The 12,750-nt window shown below is 36.4% G+C and overlaps 2 protein-coding genes across 3 annotated transcripts in view; one reads left to right on the forward strand and one right to left on the reverse strand.

The window, feature by feature from the left end:
- LOC128029298 (protein turtle homolog B-like) overlaps positions 1-12,750 on the forward strand; it is a 165,372-nt gene that overhangs the window by 104,471 nt on the left and 48,151 nt on the right. The window lies entirely within an intron of this gene.
- Positions 11,295-12,750, reverse strand: part of LOC128029300 (cell adhesion molecule 1-like) — a 158,161-nt gene continuing 156,705 nt past the window's right edge. For both annotated transcript variants that reach the window (XM_052616998.1, XM_052616997.1), the window contains 2 exons: positions 12,401-12,526; positions 11,295-12,314 (listed from right to left, as the gene is read on the reverse strand). In XM_052616998.1, the coding sequence (XP_052472958.1) occupies positions 12,196-12,314; positions 12,401-12,526 (245 nt within the window). In that variant the 3' untranslated portion in view covers positions 11,295-12,195. The remainder of the gene's footprint in view (positions 12,315-12,400; positions 12,527-12,750) is intronic.

The raw sequence follows: 12,750 nt of genomic DNA on the forward strand, positions 1-12,750 counted from the left end.
TAAATTAAATTGAAGAATATTTTACTTTTTCCATGAATGCTTGTCAGTACATTCAGCAGTACACATTAACTATACTTCAAAGACAGCAGGTGTAAGAATGAAATCAATTACATATAAACATGTACTTAAGCCTACTTAAGTAGGTCAAAAATGCACTCTAAAGTTCAACCAGATGTGTTTAATATAAATTTAAACTGTAATACATTTTCATTTAATTTCAATTGACATGCAGATTAGTGACTGAAAACATTAAATTCAGTTTGCACGTAACTAATGTTTTAAAGAATATTATTTCTGTAGTAAATACTTTTTTTATGTGTACTTAAGTGTACAAGGGATTAAATTTAAATTCTGCTGTTTGTTATGTTTTGTAATCTTTCTAGATATTAAGTATTAGTGTAAATTTAATATTTAATGCTGACTGTCAGTCTAATTGAGACGTTTCCTCCTTATATAGCTTTAAAACAGTTTAGCTACTTTTGTTATGAGCAAGTACAGCTTACAGCTGTTTTTTTCCGAGTAGTATCTTGACTGCAGTTGAACTGCTTTAATTCACAAGTAGCTTGTAGCTTGACAAGCTATTTCAAAAAAACTCCCACAACACTGTTATCAAGTAAAACCCATTAGGTGAAAAACAAGAGAAGAAACTGCATCGACTGCACAATGAAAATGCTTGACTACAGACTCCAATGATGCTGTCTTTATAGGTGGTAAACCCCGTCTTTGCCTGTGTAGACAAGTATACTTTCATTAAAACCTTAATTAATTTGAAAACCAATTAGACTTTAACAATACCAAATAAGATGGCTTAAAGATAGAGGGTTAATACAAGCGCTGTGAGATTTGATTCTGCCAGTTAGACTTTCACACAATAGTGGATGTGTCAATCTCAGATAACAGTGCAAGTGACTCAGCTCTTTTAGTCGGAGCTGTTTGTGTGTAGAGAGACATGTTGTACCGCCACTTTCAGCTAGACCGAGTTGCACACAGGGAAGCTGTAGGTAGAGATCGTTTATGAGCTTTTCAATCAAATCAATTCCACATCCTATCGAAACTAGCACTCTCTGAAGGGAACAGATTGCTGATAAACGGCACAGACAAACGTGACATTTACAGCTGAGAAATATTGCCTTGTATCTGAAACATAAAACATGCCTGGGGGGACACTGTCCGAGAGTGATGTATGAGACTAATGCTTGCATTGGTTAATGTCATGTTGGCCATTTATCAAGGACTATTTTTGGTGCCAGGGAAATCTTTTGACGTGCCATTTGACATGTAGCCGGTGCGGAGAAGTTTCCTGTTGTTGCGCCTCAGACATGTTTCTTGTGGTTAACATAAAGGCCAGTGTAGTGTCAGCTCATGCAGCCTCCAGTCCATAACCCCAAGTATCAATTATTGCAATACAGTTTTTGGAGAAGTTTACTTTCTTCTCTTCCAGATATTTTGTGGCTCACCACATACTGAGATGACTCACCGGCAAACCTCGTATTCCTACTGAGCCGAGAGACGGCAGCCATGGGAAAGATCAAGCTCTCAGACACACAGTCAGTGACAGCGATGAAGATGTTTATTATTGCTGCCTGCTCCGTCTGAGAATGTGGGTCAGGGGCAAGGCAGTAGCAAACCCCCAGTTAAGCTGCCTGCTGCACTCCTCACGCAACCAATAGTAACATTAACCCTCTGTTGCCAAACAGGGCAGGATGCTGCCCTCCTCTGTTTGGACGCCATTGTCTGGGGAGACATTTGCTTTGGATCTGAACACAATTTGAGATGGTTCACATGTTCTTGGCTGATGAGTCAGTCTTAAAAGGTTAATTCACCCATAAATGAAAATTCTGTCATTAATTCCTCACCCTTATGTCGTTTCAAACCCGTAAGACCTTTGTTCATCTTCGGAACACAATTTAAGATATTTTTGATAAAAGAGAGCTTTCTGAACCTGCATAGACAGTAACACAACTACCACATTCAAGGCCTAAAAAGTTAATAAGGACATTGTTAAAATAGTCCATGTGTCATCAGTGGTTCAACCATAATTTTATTGAAGCTATACAAGTGTTACGCCCCATTTTATTAGGGTACGAGGCAGATTCAGACTTCAACCAACAGATCACCAAAGGCAAATGTCGGTGTTAAATATTTTATTAAAGAAGATTGAAATGAATGTAATGAGCATTCGCTTCGGAGAGCCTCAAAAGGCCAAAATAATATATATAATTAGTATTATTAAAACAGTAATTTAATCAGTATCACCAAGTTTCCGATCCACAGCGTAAGGTCCTGAAAACTGTGCGTGCAAAGCAAAGCCAGGGAGTGGTAACAAAACCAAAACTTGATCTCCCTTCTCAAATGAACAAACAACTGCATCCTTATCAAAGCATTTCTTCCTGAGCATTTGATAGAGCTGACTGAGCCAAATCATGATCTTTATGAAGGCGTTCTCGAAACGAGCTAACATAATCCAATAGATTACAATTGAAATTCACATCAGACAGACAATTCTCTTTTTGTGCCCAAAAACTAACTCCATGGGACTAAACCTCGAAGACTCCTGAACAGTTTTTTTGGAGGGCAAATAAAAGCAAAGGCAACCCATCGTCCCAGTCCTTTTTAGACTCAGTGCAATAAGTTTTCAACATGGACTTCAACATTTGATTGAATCTTTCCAGGGCTCCCTGGGATTCAGGATGGTAAGCACTTGACACAACGTGCCGAATATGCAATTGAGATGAAATCCGATTGAACACTCAGGACATAAAATTTGTTCCCTGATCCGTTTGGATGACCTTTGGGAGTCCAAAAGTAGAAAAGAAAAGAGTCAGGGCTTTCACAATAGCCTTAGTGAATGAAGTGGTATGGCCTCAGGGTAATGAGTTGGTGCACACGTAAGCGTAAGCAGATAAATATGGGAATTGGTTTAAAAAGGTGCAGAGGGAATCATTTGATTAGTCTTCCCAATCATTTGGCACGTATGACAAGAATGGCAATACTTCATAACATCAGATTTAATTCCAGGCCAAAAAAAATTACGCATTACGCAATAAAATGTTTTAGTGACGGCCAAATCACCAGCAACATTATCATGCAACACTCAGCACCTGTTCATGTAATTTCTTAGGGACTACCATCTGATAAAGCGTGTCCCAGCCTGAATTATTTGATGTCGAAGGTGTCCATTTTCACATTAAAATTCCATCTTCATAAAAATAACCAATTGGTTTACTCACAACATCCTCATTTATGACAGCTGAACCTCGGCAGCATGCTAGCGACAGATCTTGTTTTTGCTCAATAGCAAACGTTACACAATCGATAGACATAAACAGATCAACCAAATCAGCATCAGCACCACCGACAGGGAACAACGACATAGACACAGACACCTCAGGGTCAGAATCCTCTTTATCCCCAAAGAAACTGTTAGAAAGTTCAACGACATCAGGAAAGTTTCGTGACTGGGCTCAAGTAATCACACATGTGGGGAGCACAGTTAAATCTTCAGCATCTTCTTTACTTAAGACAGAAATTGCACTAAACAGATTCTCAATGACAGGAAGAGGAATGACAGGAAGGAATGACAGGAAGAGGAAATACTTTTCCACCTGCCAAATAATTTCCAACAATCATTGTAACTCCCTTCACAGGTAACTGCATTTGTACAGCCACTTTTACGAAACCAGTTATCAAATCAGAACGAATATTCAACTTATACAAGGGAGCCTTCACAACTCCCATCTCAATTGCCTGCACTAAAACATCGGGGCCACAATACGTTTCTTTCGAAAATGACAAAGCACTTTCTAAAATAAAGGACTGAGCAGTTCCTGTATCACGCAGCCAGGTAACAAGGATTTGATCCTCCTCTAGGTACTACAAACACTTTTTTGTGTATTAATACAAATTCATCAGAACACACTGTGGCCTCGTCAATAGTGGAAATCTTTTTCCATTTAAGTACACCACTATTTTATCTGGAAATTAATTCTTGAAATCCGCAAATAAAACAAGTTCACGAAGCAAAATTATTCATTTTGCTGGACTGGCACCACTTATCAAAGACAACACTCTTTTCATGAGAATTTTTGGGGATAAGCCTCGGGGACAAGCTCATTGGCTCTCAACAGAGCAGACTTAATCTTATTATAATCTAAACTGTCATTAATAGACAGCGTCGAACAAACGTCCTGAGCCTTTCTTGTTGAATGACATTTTAACAAAAGAGGTCACACTTCTTTTGGCCAACGCAAAGCTGCAGCAATGCACTCGAAAGCGCAAAAATACGAATCCACCTCTGCCTCCCTAAACAGTGGAACGAGTTTAATATGTTTACAAACATCGAAATCAGAAGAATTAGCAGAAGGCATAGGCAATGAGGAATCAGAGGTGTGATGCAAAACCTGGCCAACGGGGAAAACAGTGTGTCTCCAACTCACATTGTTTAAAACATAAAAGTTGTGTGCTCTTGATGCTTAATTTCCAAATTGAGTTGCTTTAATTTAATAGTGTGTTTTAAATCTTCCGTCCCTAACCCACTAAGCGAGAAAAGCAACGGATGGTTACTCGGTACATGCTCCTCATCACCTGAGCTTTCTTCAGTCTCCTTACCCTCTCTTTCAGGATTTTGCGCTGCTATCAACACATCCTGTTTAATCAACTCAGTGTAAATTACATTCCGCACAACTTCCTTACCAGCTGCCTTTACTACAGAAATATCATAATAATTAGCAACCAAAAAAAAATCTTCCTTACGACATGATTCCAATGCTTCAAACGAAGGCTTTTGTCGAAGTGCCTCGATACTAAAATCCATTCTTATATTCCCTTCCCTACCACACAAGAAAAACTGCCAATCAAACTTACTCACCAGCAAAACGAAGATAGAAAATACATATCACAAATCTGTGACAAATCTGTTCTCCTCACATGAAATGTATGGATTCCTACTGAAAATACTGCATTTTGTCCATGAAAAATATGCGAACATTGATAAAATTGCACACAGTTTTTGTGTTTTTTTTTTTTTTTAACTGAAGGACATTGAAATTATCATCTATTGTAAATGATAATAATTCCTGTAGTCCAAGCAGTATCTAATATTGCCAAAGTCATGGGTTTGATTCCTAGAGAATGAATGAAATGGATGCAATTTGCATAAAAGCACAAACCACATTGCAAGGTAATTGACAGCATGTAACAGATGCTGTTGACAGAGAATTAATTTAACACAAAGGTGAATCAATGGGATGATTGTGGAAATCACCTCTGTGGCTTTTACAAATAATAAATAAGCAGTAGTACTGTAGCTCAGCTACCAGCAAACTGTGTGGTTCTTCTATTAAGACCACATTTATTTCACCCAGGAGGATATTTACCACAACACTGAGAGCATTAAAGTTATAACACTTGTATTTTGCGCTGACCTACCATTCTTAAGAATTTATGACCAATCAATGACCTTCTCGAGAGGAACTTCATGCATGAACTTACGAACAGCAGCTGAAAGATTGGATATAAATAACTCCAGTGCTTTTTCTCATTGGTGGCTTTGCCTTTTCATTAGGCAGAGATGTTCAGTTATGCTTATGAAATGTACTGAAAATTAATATAAATAGAGTTCTATGTGAAAATAATGCAATTAACACAAATGTGTACTTTCTTCACAGTAAGCAAGAGGAAGGAGCTGATGCAGACATATTACATGACACAAGTTACAGTAATTAGTACATTTTAAACTAATTTTATACATATTATGAAGAAATGTAAATGGTTCTAACTCAATTCAATTCAAGTTTATTTGCATAGCGTTTTTTATGATACAAGTCATTGCAAAGCGACTTTACAGAAAACAATATTTAGTAGTAGCTCATCAGTGGTGACTGTCAGTTTATGTGTATATGGCAGAGATTTTCAGAAAAATTAATTGAAGACGTAGTCAAACAGACAATGAACACTATCAACAGCAATAATTATATGATGCAATCATGCAGCAAAATTTGGTAGTTGTTTATGTTGTTTCAGGGTTAGCATCATCTGAGCTCCCGTGATGGGATGACATAATTTCTTCTCAGGTGTTCTGGATCCAAACTGAAGCTTGGTTAAATCCCGTGGCAAAACAGAGAAACAAATAGACATAATAAGTGTAGATGCTGTTCCAACCAAGGAAAAAACCCAAGCTAAAGAATAATAATGCGCAGTTGATCAGATATAACTGCAGTCACAAATTATGAGATGCATTATTTGAATGCTTGGTGAAAGAGATGTGTCTTCAATCTAGATTTAAACAGAGAGAGTGTGTCTGAACCCCAGACTTTATCATGAAGGCCATTCCAGAGTTTGGGAGCCAAATGCGAAAAAGCTCTACCTTCTTTAGTGGACTTTGCTATCCTAGGAACTGCCAAAAGTCCAGCGATTTGTGACCTTAGATAGCATGATGGATTGTAGCGTGGTAGAAGGCTAGTTAGGTACGCAGGAGCTAAACCATTTAGGGCCTTTTAGGTAAGGAATAATATTTTTTAACTGATACTGAACTTAATAAGTAGCCGGTTCAGAGACTGTAAAATTGGAGTAATATGATCATATTTTCTTGACCTGGTAAGGACTGTAGCCACTGCATTTTGGACTACCTGTAGCTCGTTTAAGATGCAAGACAACCGCCTAACAGTGCATTACAATAGTCCAGTCTAGAGGTCATGAATGCATGAACTAGCTTTTCTGCATCAGAATTAGGTAACATGTTTCATAGCTTGCCAATGTTACTAAGATGGAAGAACGCTGTTTTTGTAACATGGGAAATATGGTTTTAAAAAGACAAGTTGGTGTCTAATATAACACTCAGATTTTTGACTGTAGAGGAAGTAACAGTATATCCGTGTAGTTGCAAACTGTAGTCTACTAGATTCTGTGTACTGTTTTTTGGTCCAATAATTAATATCTCTGTCTTGTACAAATTTAATAAGAGAAAATTAGGGTTGCTCTGATCACGATCGGCTGATCGTTATGCGCATCTCGTCAGTAAAGCCGGTTATCTAATCAGCGGTTAATTCCATCAGGTGCGTGATTTCACATAGAGCAGCTGTTACTACACAGAGCCGTTGATAGAGAAGATGTGCAAATCCACTTCATTTTCAGCGTTTTTTGGCGCATCTTCTCAGTTAACAACGGCTCTGTGTAGTAACAGCTGCTCTATGTGAAATCGCGCACCTGATGGAATTAACCGCTGATTAGAAAACCGGCTTTACTGACGAGATGCGCATTAACGATCGGCCGATCGTGATCGGAGCACCCCAAGAGAAAATTATTGGTCATCAAATCTTTACATTTTTTTAACACACTCTGATAGCTTAGATAATATTGAAGTTTCATCTGGTCTCATTGAGATATATAGTTGAGAATCATCAGCATAACAGTGGAAACTAATCCAGTATTTTCTAATAATATTACCAAGGGGCAACATGTATATTAAAAATAGTAGAGGACCTAGGACAGATACTTGTGGCACTCCATATATTACTGGTGATAAATGAGATGACTCCTCATTTAAATAAGCAAAGTGGTAGTGATCGGACAGGTAGGATCTAAACCATCTTAGTGCCTGCCATTGAATACATGTATTGTTTGTAATCAATCTGTGAGTATGTCATGATCTATGGTGTGAAATACAGCACTAAGGTCAAGTTACCCTTAGGATTGCACTTTATTTTACAGTACGTGTACTTACATGTACTTATAGTGTACTTATACTGTACTTATCTAAGAAAGTTCTGGTAATACAACAAGGGGTAGGGTTCGGTTTAGGGTAAGTACCTAGTTATTACATAGTTATTGTAATTACTATAATAAGTACATTCGTGTTCTAATGTTGCTATGTGGTTGCTCTGGGTAGTTTCTAGGTAGTTGTTAAGGTGTTCTGATTGGTTAGTTAATATGTAGAGTTAGTGTTTTGTTCAAAATCCTCTATGCTGAGCACTACTAATTATAATTGGATTACACATTTTAATAGTTTCTTCTTAGTCATAAAGGTTCTTAGGTGCCAAAAGTAGAACAAAATTGCGAGTCATCTGGCACATCTCCTAATTCTGAACACAAGCTCAATTATACACCATCACGCTGCTGTTTCTGCTCAGTTTTTCCTCATGTTTCACTTATTTTAATTAGGTCTGGCTCAGAATTTCACAACATATTGTTTACAGCATTGCCAAACCATGAATCTCAATGAATTGTGCTATCAGGTAATTCATCCTCAGCATGACAAATGAGACTATTTTAGCAATTAGACAGAAATGGAAATGTTTCTATATAAAGTGGTGTATAGCGCATCAGCGCTAATTGGACACTTTATGAAGTATATCAGTTTCAGTAAATGCATAAGACACAATTAAACTGCTTTATGAACATTAATACCTCTTTTTTTATTAAGACAGTACTGCTCCATTTCTGTAAAAACGTATTTTCATGGTCAAATACAAAGTGTAATCGGGATCATGTAAATAGCTTTAATTACACAAGAATACAAACTACAGAGATGAGACAAAATATCTGACATAAAACCTATGGAAACACTGAAGAATGGCTCTGATGGTACATGTTGTCTAAAAATGGAAAATGCATTGTAAAGGTACGCACTAAGATTAACGTCTTAGATATATTTTCTTTAAATAAACCTATCATCTGCTTGCTGTGACCCATCTATACAAAGTAATATGAACATTTACACAGTGCACAGCATCTGAAGTACAGATTAAACATGTCGAAAATGCTCCATTCTGCTTGATTTTTAATAATAACTTAAAGTCTTTTCTTTCAGATATGGGGCATCACTTTTGCATTCTACCTGAGATGCAAAAAATGAGTTCATGGACAGACCTGAGGCAGGGCAGAATCAAACCTACACCGAAGTTAAGCTTTTTCTTCTTCAGGTTTGGGCAGTTTTAGATCACTTAACATTTCACTTTATATTAAAGTAGACATTAGAAAAGAAAGGAAAGGAGTGATCTGGATGTAGGTTGGTTGAAACTCTCATCATGTTATGACATTTTGTAGCCCTCACTCCTCATTTAACACGTGATAGTTGGAAATACCATTATAATTACAATATGATAATTGAGCGAAATCATATAGTATACATTTATAAAAGACTTTTTTTTTTCACATGCTTGGAATGTCAATTGGGTGCATGTATTGATCTTTTTTTTATTAATATATATATACATAGTTGATAAATTTTTTTCAATGTTTTTGAATAAGTTTCTTATGTTCACCAAAGCTGCATTTATTTGAATAAATTAATTTATTCAGAAATCATTCTAATATGTTGCTTTGAAGTAAAAAAAAAAAACAAACATTTCTTATTATTATCAATATTGAAAACATTTGATGCTTAACATTTCTGTGGAAACCATGATACATATGCATGATACATATGTTTCAATAGACTGTTGAAAAGAACAGCATTTATTTGAAATATAATTTTTTCTGACATTATAAACGTCTTTACTGTAATTTGTTTTGATCACAGTTTAATGCATCTTTAATGCAATTACTGTTACAATTTAATGCAACTTTATGTAATAATAGTACTATTTAAAAAAAGAAAAATAAAGAAATAGCAAGCAGTGTATGAACTTTGGGCCAAAGTTTTTTTAGGGGTCATAATTTAACTTTCATTTACTTCATTTTCAATCAGTTTAGTGTTTAGGCGTTCAGAACATGATATGTTTAAATAAATCTGCTGCTGTATAAAAGCACAAAACATACAGTGACAATCAAAAGGACAGTTTCTTTCCATATAACCAAGAATAATGAGTGGCCTAAGCTACAAGAGCCTCGCACGAATATACCATAATTTAATAGCGTTTTCAAATCTAAATAATGCTCACCTGTCAGATAGGATCAGGAATAACACTAAGAAAAACAAACAAAAAAATAACACTTGATAATACACAAATTCATGTAAACGCTATGACCAAACAATTTTGTCACAAGGATTTTACAACGTTAACCATACTCTCACCATAACTCCAAAATGCCCCCATGAAGTTAATCACAAAAATACGCATCTGTCCAACTGTCTAGGACGAAGGCCAAAGATATGAAACAATGCCTGATATAAGTGTAATATTTCACCAACTATATACTAACTCTACAATAATGTAATAGTTTCACGTCCTATACATTTATAATACATTTAAGAGAGAGAAAACAATGTTTGTCCCTGTAAAAATTTTCCCTCGCATACATCACCTGAACATAAAGCATGTTTGAGGAGATAAACAGAACATTCAGGACTCACTTTTAGAAACGTTTGCATTATTGTAGAGTTATTACATTCAATTTGGCATCTACACATGAGCTGGACTGAAGGAAACGAGAATTAGATCGTGATGAGGGCACAAATGTGAGTATGGCTTACAACATACAGGCTCCATCTATTTCATTTAGTACAAAATTATTTTGTTTATGTTACTATAAGAAGCGCACAGAAGCACTAACAATATTCTGAGAAACTCACTGACCTCGACCTTATACTGAGCCTACTGAATGAGTACAAGCTAAAAATGAAAGCTATTTTACACTCTGATAGATATGTTGTGTTTCGTAGGAGGGGACATCTTTGTGACGGCCTTCCTGTACAGCTGAGCAAGGAGCCGATCTGCTCTTCTTTGCTTTGGCATTCGTTTTTAATGCTTGGGCATAATTACAATAAATTAGTCTGTGAGGGAAGCTGGCAAATGGATAATACGATACAAGCCGGAATGAATATCAAAACAAGCCGATTGTAATCACATACAGTATATCTAAGGAACAATTAGGACTGTCAATCGTTTGCAACATATGCTGATGAATTAATTCAAATTTGGCATAGGGGGACAATATTTTTTATGTTAAATTTCCATACCAATGAATATAAGTCAATCACCCTGCAGTCCACTACAGTAAATTATTTTGGAATTGTCTGTCTTTCCGACAACAGGATTTGTCATTGTATTCATATATATATATATATATATAATATATATTTTTGGCACCTCACGCCATGAGCACCATGTTTAAAGGCACCATGCCACGTATATGAGTAGGTGAACTTAAAAAAAAAAAAAAAAAAAAAAATATATATATACATACATATATATATATATATATATATATATATATATATATATATATATATATATATATATATATATATATATATATATATTTATTTATTTATTACAAATTATTAATTTATAAATATCATTACATCTTTGGGGACTTACATTATTTAAACAGTTTTTTTGCATGTTGATTGCACCACATTTTCAGATAAAAACATAAACATTGCAGCAGTTTTGATATTTCTTTTCTTCTAAAAAATATACAAAATATTATGCCTAATAATAATTTGAATAAGTAAATAGATTGGACAAAAATGTGTAAGGTCACTGACAAAATTACGTATGGATCAGGAGCATTTTGACTTAATGCTATTTTTTTTTTTTATTATTTAATTGCATTGAAGTAATGTGTTCAATTGACAGCCCTAATATCAGCACAAGCTGATTATAATCACATACAGTATAGCTAATAAATAATGCTGCAACACAATACTGCAGTTGAATGTTGCTGGTCACAACAAAAGTGGTTTCTATCTTCTTTAAGTCATTCTCTGAGGGACTAAGGAGAGCAACAGGCAATTTGTCAAATAAATTACATGGAATCAATCCATGAAAACAACCCAAGCGATTATTCTGACAGAATCTTACATCGGAACTTTGTGTGTGGTTTCTTTCAGACCTGCAGACAGAACGGCATGAGAGAGAGAGCGTTAAGATGTGCCGGCAATTAAAACCAAAATGAAAGGAAAATAAAATAACCGCGGGTCTGAACTGTTCGAGAGACAGTAGCTTGCGGCTGTCCTGATGAAAGTGGGAACTTCAGTAAGAACAGAACAAGGCACAAAATTCTTAGCAAATGTTTAAACTGAACAAAACCGGCCCCAGCAGGAGGTGTTGGATGGTGAAGCGGTCTAAGATTGAGCTCTCCTAGTGCTCTGCCATCCCACACCCCATCCGTCTCGATGGCAGCACCTTCTCCTCATCGTCTCTTCAGCTGCACAGGTGTGAATCCAGCCTGATTGAATCCCACAACTCCTACCTCCCAACCCAGCAGTCCACAGTTTGCTGTTCGGCACAGGACGCAAACGGGACTAGTCAGTTAAATGTAGTACTCCTTCTTGTCGTCCGAATTGTTGTGTCCACCCTCTGCGTTGATGATGGCAGTGTCTGCGTCTGCGGCGTCGTCCGCTCCTTTGGCTTCATGAGTAAAGTAGGTACCTTAAAACAGAAACATTTGTCACTTCCAGAGATAAAAAAAACAACCCAAAATCAAGCCGGAGCTAAAATCGTGTCTTTTGATTTACCTTTGTGTCTTGCAAAGTATCGTCCGAGAACAATCAGGAGACACAGCATGGCGAACACAACCACTGCGACAATACCGCCGATGACGGCGTGATCGATTTTCTGTGGTGCTCCATCTGCTCTTGAATCTGCATCAAAGACAAAATCAAACGCAAAGATGTAAAGGCACCTTGAGCTGTTTGGTGTTGGTTAGGGATTCAGTGTGAGATTCGCTGCCAAAGGTTTTTATTCTGCTTTAAATAAATTCATTAATGCCATCCCTTATATATATATTAACAGTCATCCAAATTCAAATCAACACATATAAAAACACCTCTCGGTGAATCTGGCAGACTCTTGTTTGTGACATTTC

The sequence above is a fragment of the Carassius gibelio genome, chromosome A15 (assembly GCF_023724105.1).
Source record: "Carassius gibelio isolate Cgi1373 ecotype wild population from Czech Republic chromosome A15, carGib1.2-hapl.c, whole genome shotgun sequence".
Taxonomy (NCBI): Eukaryota; Metazoa; Chordata; class Actinopteri; order Cypriniformes; family Cyprinidae; genus Carassius; species Carassius gibelio.